The sequence below is a fragment of the Cajanus cajan genome, chromosome 7 (genome assembly GCF_000230855.2).
Source record: "Cajanus cajan strain Asha chromosome 7, NIPB_CcT2T_4, whole genome shotgun sequence".
NCBI lineage: Eukaryota > Viridiplantae > Streptophyta > Magnoliopsida > Fabales > Fabaceae > Cajanus > Cajanus cajan.
The window spans coordinates 36594349-36607010 of record NC_138523.1 but is presented as its reverse complement, the minus strand read 5'-3'; the positions used below and the strand labels follow the sequence as shown (position 1 = coordinate 36607010).

At 30.5% G+C, this 12662-nt stretch overlaps 2 protein-coding genes across 2 annotated transcripts; one reads left to right on the top strand and one right to left on the bottom strand.

Annotated features, from left to right (window-relative positions):
• The first annotated feature begins 717 nt into the window (after positions 1–717).
• On the top strand, positions 718–4684 carry LOC109817314 (Tudor/PWWP/MBT superfamily protein). The gene is made up of 2 exons (XM_020382537.3): positions 718–1467; positions 1571–4684. Exon 2 carries the CDS (start codon positions 1584–1586, stop codon positions 4155–4157), a length of 2574 nt encoding a protein of 857 aa, XP_020238126.1. The 5' UTR covers positions 718–1467; positions 1571–1583; the 3' UTR covers positions 4158–4684.
• A 3857-nt stretch (positions 4685–8541) lies between these two features.
• LOC109817313 (Ribosomal protein S12/S23 family protein) lies at positions 8542–10134 on the bottom strand. The gene is made up of 4 exons (XM_020382536.3): positions 9989–10134; positions 9187–9342; positions 8962–9088; positions 8542–8846 (listed from the first exon to the last, which is right to left on the bottom strand). Exons 1-4 carry the CDS (start codon positions 9991–9993, stop codon positions 8706–8708), a joined length of 429 nt encoding a protein of 142 aa, XP_020238125.1. The 5' UTR covers positions 9994–10134; the 3' UTR covers positions 8542–8705.
• Between the last annotated feature and the right edge of the window lie 2528 nt (positions 10135–12662).

The following is a 12662-nucleotide window of genomic DNA, read 5'->3' as shown; positions in this document are numbered from 1 at the left end:
AGATTCATTAGTGAAAAGATAATTCTTTTATTATTTAATTCATTAGTAGAGATTCTGAATTTTAAAAGTAAATTTATTTTGTTGTTTATAATTTTAAATTAATAACAAATAAAAAATATTTTAAATATTATATTAAAATATTTTAAAATTTTTCATTTCTCTTTCAAATTCCTAATGTTGGAAGAAGTTAAAATTGAGTTAAAAAGAATTTTTTTTCTCTTTACTTCTTTCCTAGAAATTAAAACAAGCAAGAAATTTATATAAAGAAAGAATTTCATTTTCTCGCCTTTAACTTCCATTCTCCTTCAATTAAACCCTATATAGTAGTATATAAGACTCTTTATAACATTTTTCAAAAATAAATAAATAAATCTTTATAAGATTAAATGATAAAAAATTTAAGTATTTTTTAAAAAAGAATTATTTTCGTAAGAAAAATCAAAATGAAAGAAAGGTTAAATTACGAAAAAAGAAAAAAAAAAAAAGATATATAGATATATGTAGGAATAGGGCTGAGCAGAAAATTTCGGTCCGACCGAATCCGAAGAGTCCGCAGGTCAGTTTTTTAATTCGGACGGTTTTTCGCAGTTTTTTCGATTTTTCGGGTTATTAAAGTCGGTTTATAATGGGTTTTGTCGGTCGGGTTCGGATTAAAAAATTTGAACCGTGGATATCCATACCCGACCGACCCTTTTAAAGGTAGCACAATGAGAGAAAACTTAAATATCCTAAACGCAGCAGGCGAAACCCTCTCTTCATGTATACAAAGGTCCTGAAACTGCAATGGTTCCATTGTGCCTCGCCCTTCTCCACTTCCCTTGGTACCAGTTTGGCTCCGGAGGCATCTCCTTCACTTCTTGATGATCCCCCTTTGAAACCAGCTTGCTGAAGCACGTCCAGGCACTTCTTGATGGCCCCAAAAAGCTTGTTAGAGCTGGTTTTCGCTGCCAAGTCCTCCTTCTTCACCAGCTTGAGGATCTCTAGATTGTGCTTGGCGATGGAGATTTGTGGTTGAAGTAGGTGTGTCCTCCAACTGAAGCGCCTTACGAAGGCAAGGCCGTTTTTTTTTTTTTTTTTTTTTTTTTTTTCCAAATCCGACTAACCCGATCTAATTAACCCGAGACCTGAAAATCCGAACCCGACGAACCCGAAATACTGTTCACGGTCGAAAATAGATTTTTCTTTTTTTGGATCGGTTTGGATTGGATTTAATACTTTCAACCCAAATCCGTCCGAACCCGACCCATGCTCAGGCCTATGTAGGAATTGATAGCAACAGGAAGTCAAGTCAAGAAGTGCGTTTTTCTTGGTACGAACAAGAGAGGTTTGTGAAAGCTCCAATCAAACATTTTCTCTCTCTCCATATCTCTCAAACCATTCCATTTCTTATGACTCTTTGCTTTTCACCGACTACACTCTCTCATTCCGCTATAGTCTATGCCTTAACACAACAAACAACAACAAAAGGTTTGAACTTTGAACTCTTTTTTTTCTTGTTTCATTTGTTCTCAATTTGCAATGCACATAGAGAGGTGTGAGTACCTATACATGCTGTTAATTTTTGTTATAGGTTTTTCGTTATAATGGCCGTAAATACTGGCCAAATTGATTTAAACTCTGATGCCGTTTTGTTCGATCGAGAAAAAGAGATTGTAGGAGTTAAATCAACAGTCTCCAAAGTTGTTACTGTTGGTGTCTCTCATTCTGAAACCCTAAGTGCTGACCCTATTATTGGTGGTGAGGTTGTGATCCATGATCAGAAGGCATGTCATGTTGGTGATGATAGAGGAGTGGAGATGCATGCTATCATGAACCATGGGTGTGGTGTGATGATTAATGACGGTGGAAAAGAGGGTTTTGGTGAAAAACATGAGTTGGTGGGTGTAGAAGGTGTTAATGGGGTGTGTGATGAGAAAGCAGGGGGGTTTTCAGGCGGGCTGGTGAAGAATGAGGATGAGAAAAGTAGGATTAAATGTTCACATGGAGTTTTGTTTGCTGGTAAAGGTGCAGAATCTGATGGGGGTTTGGCTTTTGGGTTTAATGAGGGTTTTGGGAGTGAGCTTGAGTGTGAGAATGTAAGGGATGTTACTGAGAATGGTTTGCTGAGCATTGAGGTTGTGGCGAATAATGTGGCTCAAGGAGGTGATGATGAGACTGAGTGTGGGCATGAGGTTAAGAATGATGCTTTGGTGAATTTAAGTGCTGTTGTGGAGGTTGATGGTGAGAGATGTGTCAATGCCAAAGAATCTTTGCATCTGGAAGATTTTTCAAGGAATTGCGTTGGGTTAGAGCCTTCACAGCCAGCCTTTCAGGTTGACGCACAGATAGATGTGATGCAGAATCATGCCATGGTTGTTGACATTGATGAGGGACGGATGTTTGAGAATATTCAAAGTGAAGATCATGGTTTTAATCTTGTTGTAGATCTTAATTCTTATAGAAACATTCGGGAGGTTAGCGTGTGCCGGAAACCAACGAATTCAGAATTGAATTTCAGTGTATCTGATTTGGTATGGGGAAAGGTGACAGGCCATCCTTGGTGGCCAGGTCAGATCTGTGACGCTTCGGCTGCATCAGAGAAAGCAAAAAGGCATCTCAAGGAACACTGTTACCTGATAGCATATTTTGGGGATCACTCATTTGCTTGGAATGATGTGTCAATGATTAAACCATTTCAGATGCATTTTTCACAAATGGAGAAGCAAAGCAATTTGGAAGATTTTCATTTTGCTGTTGATTGTGCTTTAGATGAGGTCTCAAGACGTGTTCAGTTTAGCCTTTCATGCCCTTGCATACCACGAGATGTGTTTTCCAAGCTTGAAACACAAGTAATTAGTAATGCTGGAGTAAATAAACAATTGAGCAGAAGAAATGTTGGAGGGGACAGATTTATGAATTCTATGTCTTTTAAACCCTTGAAACTTGTCAATTTTGTTAAATCATTAGCCGAGTCGCCACTTGATGAATCTGATAGACTGGATTTTGTAACCTCACGTGCTCAATTGTTAGCCTTCTATCATTACAAGGGTTATTCTCAACTGCCTGAGTTCACATTGCTTGGTGGATTATATGATAATGATATGGAAACTCTACTCATGAGAGGACAAGAACAATGTGATTATCAAACCCATGTTGACTATTCAAAACAGGAGCACAACCACATCTCTGGAGGTAGCAAGCGCCGCGGTAGGAGACATAAACTTTTGTCAAATTTGATGTATGAGAAGAGCTTGTGTGTGTCAAATGGTGAACACACATCAGAGCAGATATCCAAGTCAGCTCCACGGCGTCGTGGTAGGAAACGGAAGGCACCATACCATACTTCGGAAGATTATTTCCATAATTCTCAAAAAAGAAGGTTCACCCTATTACAGAATGCTTCTATAGATGAAATGAGAACTCAACTTTGCTTGGCTGCCAAGGATCCAATTGAAGAAAGTTGCACTAGTGACATGGTACATTTCTTTGCAGAATTTAGAAATTCCATTAGCCTCGATTCTTCTGTTTCCCTGGATCAGGTAATGTGTTTGGAACAGATCCAAGATGCTGAAACTGGAGTAACCTCTATAGCAGCATTGGATTCTATAACAACTGTCATGGAGCCTTGCAATGATTCTTATTGGACTGATAGAATAATTCAAAGCATTCCTGAAGAGCAATCATTGGCAAAATATCATAATGACAGATCAATCATTTTTCCTGAGACTCTAACTCAGGCTAATCCTCACTCGTTTAGCACAGATTTGGGTTTTAAACAGCGAGATATTAATGTAAATTTTGGATCAGAATCTTCTAAACTTATGGAACATTTGGATGAGAGTTCTAAGGAGGACTTCTGCCCCACAGCTCTGACTCTAAAATTTACAAATTTGAATTCTGTTCCTTCAACAACAGATCTCAACAAGATTTTTGGCCGCTTTGGACCCCTGATTGAATCAAAGACTGAACTGTTGGAGAAGAGTAACCGTGCCAGGGTGGTTTTTCAAAGACGTCCTGATGCAGAAACTGCTTTTAGTAGTGCTGGAAAATATAGCGTATTTGGACCTTCACTTGTTAGTTACCGTCTCAAGATCTTGCCTCGTAAACTTCCAAAAGGAACAGGAAAGCGGGGCAGAAAAAGAAAAAATGAAAGGAGTTCTGTAGATGCAGCCCTTTGATGCCTTGGTGTTGACCTTGCGGACCTTAGATAGGATCTTAAATTAAGGTTGGTGTTTTTATGTGAATGTCATGTGAATGTCAATATTCCTAGTATATTTTGATGAGAACTAAGCTGACTAGCATTCTAATACATAGAATTCAGTAGCTGACCGGTTGATATTTAGAAATATTTGGGAATAGGATCAATTACATTTAATTTGTATGGTGACATACTTCAGAATTAATAGAAAGAAAGTTCAAGTTTCAAGGCGAAAATGATTGTGGAAAATCTATTTTTTCAATTAGTGAAGAAATTGACACAACTTATGCGTATGAACTTGTAGGAGATTTATTCTCAAGTTTGTATCATAGTTTACTGTGTTGTTGATGATTTTGGTTTGGATGAGGGCATGTCTGGAACCTGAGACAAAACGGTGGTATTTAAAACAAGCAAACCATTGCACCAGGTTATAAACATACATTTGTATCATAATTTTAATATCCAGTTATCCACAATATTCATATATACATGATTTTGTGTTTACAATTTTGATTTAAATACGTGAAGACAAAAAAATGAGGGAAATTATTCTATGTTTAGTGATTACAAGTTGTTTATGTTAAAATGTGTAATGAAATAATAGTTTTATATTCATAATAAGATTAGGAATCTCTTGTTTGACTATTAAAAGAGAGTCTAATTTATTATAGGCTGATTCACATTTTAAAAAAAACTTAAATAACAACTATTCATTATTATATTCAAATAACATAATATTTATTTTCACAAATAATAAAAATTATTTAATATTCAAAATGTTATTCCACAATAATCCAACATTCTCTCGATAATATTAGCTAAATTATTAGAGACGAAAGCTTACTATGACCAAATATATATCATTTAAAGCACATACAAATAATCTAAAAGAATACAAGTTTTAACATTATAAAAGTTTGATAAAATATATTGATAGAATCATGAAAATAGAAAATACATGATGTATTATTTAACAGTGAATTACATCAAGATCAATAAATGATAAATTAAAATAAGAAAATTTAGAGAAATTTGGATTAAAGCACTAAGGAGCATTATCTTTAAAGGAAAAATACTCCTATTACATTGGTAATTTAAATTTTATAGTGTGTTCTTCTTTTAAGATATGTGAACTTATTAGATTGTTCGTATATAACAAAAAAAAATTAAATTAAAAAATATTACTTCAAAAATATTTAATAATAAAAATGATTTTTAAGGGATATTATATATATATAGCAAATAAACATTCAAAAACAATAACAAATTGGAAATCCATTTATCCGAAGAGTTGCTGAGAGTTAGCAATACTGACGTATAGAAAACTGAAAAAATAAGCTTTTTCAAATCAAATAAAATTGAATAAGGAAACAACTTAATTTAAATTTTAAATTATAAAATAATTCTCTAACATACATACCATATAGCTATATTTCATGCATAAGATGGATAAAAAATATTAAACATATAGTATTCACCGAGATAGGTATCATATCGTTGTATTTGCTTTTAGGTAGGTTTCAAATTTTTAATAAAGTTCGATTTGATTCTTCATATAAATCTTTCATTTCGGAAATCATGTCTGACAATTAATGGAACTGGTAGTGGCATGATATGATGAGCAACATGTGCAAATAGAATTAGAAATGGTGAAATGTTAAAATTAAGATTTGAATTCTTGATCTCTAAGTCAATAAGTATTTTCTTCTAATTTTACTCATAATTATTTTTTAAATTACTCTATAGATGACTCAAACCCTTTGATTAACTAATTACTAATATATAATTAAATTAAATATATTTTTAGTCATTAAATTTAGGATAAATTTATTTTTGATCTCTCAAATTTAAATTGTTATTTTAGCTCCTCAGATCACTAATAATATATCCAAAAATGAAAAATTGAGATAATTATACGTTATTAGTTAAGTTTAATATGATATTTTAATTAACAAAGATACTAATAAATAGATTTTATATGACAATATATGACAGATTCTCTAAAAAAAATTTGAATATAAATACTAAAGTAAGAATTTTTAAAATTACAGAAGCTAAAAAGACTAATTTTAAATTTAAAAAACTAAAATTAAATTTTCTTTAAATTTAAGAGACTAAAAATTTATTTAAACTTATATAATTTTTACAATTTATTTTTAAATAAGAGAAACAATGATGAAAATGATAACATATACTTTAAATGAGAATTAAAATTTTACATGTTTCTATTATTAAATAAAATATTATATATATATATATATATATATATTGACAATAAATTACTTTTAATAACATTATTATTATATTAATATATTATTTTAAAATTATAAAATTATTGACCTATTTAAGTTTCATATATTATTTTTTATTATTTATAAAAAATATATTTCTTACTAAATTAGAAAATTTTATACATCATTACTTAACTCAATAACTTATAAAAATAAAATTATTTCACTCAATATATCAAATTAAAAATATATATATTGTGGAATAAATCTACAAAATTTTGAAAATGTACAAAATAATTTTATATTATTATGTAAATTTAAATTAATGTATATTTATATATAAAAAATTGTTAATTTAAATTTATGTAACAAATTATCTATTAATTTGTACATCTTTTAAGATATCGTGAACTTTATCCATTTAATAAAAACTTTTAACTATTTAAATTATTGAAATTCATTGTATGGATTAAATGAATTAAATTAAGTCTTTTTGGTTAAAAAAACTATTTTTCACCTTTTCATGTATATCTTTCAAAATAAAAAATAATTGTAGACTTTAATTTATCAGCGAAATACGTTATATACCAAGCATAGTTTTAAAAACCAGACCGGTCATCGAACCGGTTAAGGTACTGGGTCAGTGAGTCAAAGGTTGAACCGGTGGGTCACTAGTTGAACCGCATAACTCGATTTTTATTAAAAAATATTTATATTAAATGTATTTTATACTTATAAATTTTAATAAATTCATATCTTATTTTAAATTTCAATTTTTCTATCTTATTTAAAATTATTTTTATTTTTATTTTGTAAAAAAATACATAAAAAAATTACATGTTAAACGGTATATTAATACAAATTAAAAATATAAATAATATGTACATATATAATATGCTTGCAATTAATATCACAAAATAATATATGTAATATTTACATAGATATTGCATTATTAAATATATAATTTAAAATTAATAATATACTATAAAAGTTATTTAAGTTGTATATATTGTAAACAAATATATTAGAATAAGTAATCATTGTTATATTTAATAAGACTCCTTGCTTTTTCATTAAGAGATTCAATTTTCATTATTATTTTTGTGATTTATGGTCCCTTAAAAAAATTTAAAAATAAATAAATAAAAAAAATGGTTGAACCGGTTTGACCCACCGGTTTACCAGTTGAACCAAAAAATTGACCGGTTCAATCCGGTTTGAAACGGGTCGACCGCATAACCGATCCAACTTCATATTCGAACCGGCTGGATCACCGGTTTCCGGTCCAACCGGCCGGGTCGGTCCGAGTTTTAAAACACTGATACCAAGTATAATTACTTTGAAAAATTACAATTGAAATAACTACATTCTATTTTAATGTGATTCCTTATAAATATAAAATTGTGAAAGAATAATTAAAAATTGCCTTTAAAAATCGAACAGAATTCTAAAGATTAAATAAAATAACAAATAAAATTGTAACATTTGAATTTATTAAAGATATACGTGTATATTAGCATAAACTGCCAAATTTTAACAAAAAAATAGTGTAACTTGGAAGAGTTTATCTCGGAAAAATATTGTAATTAACTTGATCTTTATTTCACAGCACTGTTCATCTGCGGCGGACAGTGACACCACCCCGAAAGAGCCCACTTCAACCCCCCATGACTGGGGTGATACGAGTCATAACAACACTAAAAATTGCATTTACTTTATTATTATTGTTACTAAATTTTCAATTGTTTCTATATGATGTAAAGTACTATAGTCTATATTAACAATACATAAATACTATTTCATTCCATTCGTCGGCACTCACAGTTTATAACCCTCCCCCACCAAACCACAATTGATACTAAAGGGTTTTTCTAAGATAAAATTACAGCCTTACATTACATATCACTCCTGCAGAAATCGATAGATAGAGAAGGAACACATTGAAGATTGGATCAGATATAAAGATGGCATTAGCTAGCTCCTACCGCCCTTGACTTATACCATTAAAATAACAATTGCTAAGAAAAAAGTTATTAAGCCTAGCTATTAGAATGTTCAATGGCTAGATTATCCGTGAAAATTGACAGGAATTGATGCTATCAGCAAAAGCAACAGCACGGCAACCAGAGAACGGAGAAGGCAAGCTAGAATATGTTACTAAAAATGTTAAATAATGTAGTTCAGTAAAATAACTAGAAAAGATACAAAATTGTCCACAAAACCCATTCACCTCAACACAAAATTCATAATACTCGACAGAAACTACTGGAAACAAACAGAAAAGGCATTCCACAAATTTAGGACCTTGGCTTCTCCTTCTTCTCCTTGAAAAGAGCAAGAAGTGAGACACCAGAGACCTTCACAACCTTAAATCTGACACCAGGAATATCACCCACAGCATGACCTTTACGTCCAAATCCAGCTATCAACACTTCGTCCTACACAACCATGAGCCACATCCCATGTTACACAGTGGGTATAAATAACAAACTATTAAAGGCAAACAAGATGATTCCACGAGTTATGGACTAATGCAGTTCAAGCAATACTCACGTTCTCTTCAATGTAGTTCAAGCAACCATCATTTGGGACAAAAGCAGCAATCTTCTTCCCATTCTTGATAAGTTGAACCCTAGCACACTTACGGATAGCAGAGTTGGGCTGCTTAGCCTCAATACCTCTGCAAATAGAAAAACAAAAATTTCTCAACATCACATGATCTACCCTAACCAAATAAGCATTCCAGTAAAAGATAAGACCAAGTTAACCTAATCTTACATCTTTTCAAGGACAATTCCCTTTGCGTGGGAAGAACCGGCAAAAGGTTTCTTCCACTCATTCCCAAGATGGGATTTCTTGTATGCTTTGTCAGCCCACCTTTGCCTCCTGCGGTGGGACTTGAGCTTGCGAGCAGCTCCCATTCCACGTGTCTTCCTATAAATCAGCAACAAAATTTAATTTCACACATTCTTATGTTAATCAACCAATTCCTAGTTCTCTCAGCAGCAAAGACTGTCATGTCTAGAAGGACGGATAACTAAAAAAAACTTGTTAAATGTTCATTGCACTTTATAAAAAAATTGTGAGTATTAAATTAGGGTTTCAACCCCCTTCCACCCCAAAACCAAAAAAAAAATAGTAACTTAATTTCATTGATCCTAAAACTAAGAACAATAATAAATAACAGACACCTAAAGCCTTGATCACTGTATTTTAGTGAGAGCGTTAAAACAACTTAAATAACAAGTGAATAAAATGAACGCTGTCCAAAGGAAGCTTAAGATCATCGACCAAACAAGGGCCGAAGAGGAAGGAAACCACATTCAACAAAAGGGGGGGAGGAGAAATCAATTTAAAACCTAGACCGGTAAATATACAAAATCCCACTGAAGAAAAATATAAACTTTTCACACAGAAAGAAAGTCAAGGAAAGATTTGGTTTCAAACGGATCCAGCAGAAGCATATACAAATTCACGAGCTTCGACCATGTTTAATTTTATGAACAAGCAAATAAAACAGAAAAGGAGCATAAACATGCGATGAAGCACATTAAGAGAGAAATGGAGGATTATTGGTTACCCCATGGCTTCGTTCTTCGGTGCAGAGCTCGGAGGTAGCGGAGGATGAGCAGCAGCAACAGCACAAAACCCTAATCGTGATATGAAAAATTGGGGGTTTATATAGTGGACAAAATCAAAAACACTATTGGGTCTGTTAAGATCCACTGGGCCTGCGTAACAATGATTTTAAGCCCAGTGGGTTTAAGACAAAGAGAAGTCTAGTATGTATTACACAACACATCCATAAACCATAAATAACCATCGCGTATTTACAAAACTATAATTCTTAAATCTTAATTATTTAGTTATTAATAATTTAAAACAAATATAAAAGGATGAAAACATAAATAAATTTTATTGCTCGTTTATATAATTAAAAATAAACACGAGAAAGATAAATTTTCAAGTAAGTCTTGTTAATTATCTCGCTCTAATTGTCATGAAACACTTCTCACATCTTATTATTCTATAACTATCACCAGAATATAATAATTTACTTCAAAACTCTATTTAAAATATTATTGTTTATCTCAATTTTATAAAAAAATTTAAAAGATATTTCAAATTAATTTAGGTTTGCAATATTTGAAAAAGTAATTGTATACCAGTGTCACAAGGATCTTTAATTTTTGGCTAAAATACACTTTTAGTTTCTTTATTTTTTTTGTTATTAATTCACAATTTTGACATTCTATTTTAAAATAGAGATTTTAGTTCCTTATTTTATAAAATATAAAATTGTGATCCTTCTGTCAATTTGATGTTCATTGATCATTAAATTATTTTGACATTAGTTAGTGATCAATTATTACTTTAAATAATATGATATTTAATGACATAATATATATAAATAAAAATTAAAAATAATATATAAAATATATTTATTTGTATCTATTTTTATGATTGATTAATATTTATTTTATTAATAAAAAATTATTTGTATTTTTTTTCTAATTTTTTTATTTTCAATATTATATTACTAAATATCATATGAGTATAATTAAACTTTCAAATATAACAATTAATAAATCTTAATTTTATAAAAAAAATCAATTTTTAATATTTTTTTAATTATAGAAATTAAATTTCTTTAAATTTAAAATAAATAGATCAAAATTATTAATTGATAAAAATAAGAGATCAAAATACAATTTAACGTTAAATTTTCACTGGAGTGTTTGCGAACCTTTAGGGGTGTATTGGTTTAAGATTTTATAAGATTTTAAAAGACTTTTTTTAAGTAAAAAAGTTCGTTGGTATTTAATCAGGATTTTATGTCACTTAAAAATAATTTAGTGGTATTCAATTTAGATTTTCAAAAAATTTTAAAGAGTCCATTAAAATCTATTGGTATTCATTTGAGACTTTTTACAACTTAAAAACAATTCATTGGTATTCAAAAGTATAAGGATTTTAAAGGATTGTTGTATTAGAATGATTTTGAAAGACTTTTCAGTGGTATCTATAAATACCAAATTCGTAAAATAATCACATCCAAACCCATCAGATTTTGAATGATTGTTTGAATTGACTTTTCTAGTGCTTCAAGAATTTTTAAGTGAATTTTTCATCTTTTTTTTTTCTCTATGCTCATGTCTTCTTCATTTTTTTCTCTACTATTAATACTGATTTACTGTTCATATATAATAATGTATTATTATTCCAATTCTATTCCCCTATTTGGTGAAACTTTAGTAGGTAAATAATAGTGTCATTGACTTGCTCTATTTTCCTGTCTATTCTCTTTAATTGATTTGTTCTATTTTAGTTAAATTTGTTTCTCGGATATATAATATAGAAAAGCTTAAAATTTTAACTTTTAAGTAGTAATTTTTTTGTAACACGCATCAAGAAAAGGGATGAGAATGGATCTTCAAGACTTTATAATCATTTTAGATTTATTAAAACAATATATATATATATAAGATGAATTTGACTTAAGGTTTCTGTGAGTAGAATGAGATGAGAAAGGATCTTAGTTGGGAGAAGAACCCTCAGCACAAAAAATTATTCCTTAACTCCCACAAAGTTTGATCCTGTAGAATCTGACCCATTTTATCATTGAGTGAAAAGTACGAAATAAATCAGATTGATTTTTGTTGAGATTTCCGTTGACATTAACTTTTGTTCTTATCATAAATCATTTTAACTCTGACAACGGACTCAAACATGGCAAATATACCAACCGTTCAAGTAGTAAATTTAAATCGTATCTATAGGGACTAGTAGGTAAAATAAGCATTTAATGACTATTTGTCACTAAAGAATAGTTTCAATTTTTAATAGATTGTCATGCATTTGAAATTTAGATTATGACTATTGGAATTTCAAAACTACAATATAAATTGTGTGTGTGTGGAAAGGATAGAAATAGTATTGTGATTTTGTAAGATTGTGGGGTCAGATATCACCAAACGTCACACTAATGAATCTTTATTCTTTTGTTACATTCATTGCCTAGTCAACCCATAAGTTTACTCAAACCTAATCCCTTAGAGCAAGAGCCTAGGTGCAAGTAATGAATATCAATTCCTTGAGTATCCAATACATACACCTGCATTACGGGTTAGGGTTTAAGACTACTAATGGACCAAGCTCCATTCCTAGATACATTTCCCACTAGATATTTGTTTCAGAGCTAGTTCAAAATGCTATTTTCCAATACCCAATGGACTCTATATCAAGAAAAGGAG

What these genes read in the sequence shown, in the direction of transcription:
- LOC109817314 (XM_020382537.3), top strand. Translation starts at nt 1,584, where the DNA reads ATGGCCGTAAATACTGGCCAAATTGATTTAAACTCTGATGCCGTTTTG.
- LOC109817313 (XM_020382536.3), bottom strand. An exon ending in GGAATTGTCCTTGAAAAGAT is followed by an intron (nt 9,089 to 9,186) that starts GTAAGATTAGGT and finishes TTCTATTTGCAG; the next exon opens with AGGTATTGAGGCTAAGCAGC. An exon ending in TGAACTACATTGAAGAGAAC is followed by an intron (nt 8,847 to 8,961) that starts GTGAGTATTGCT and finishes ATGGTTGTGTAG; the next exon opens with GACGAAGTGTTGATAGCTGG.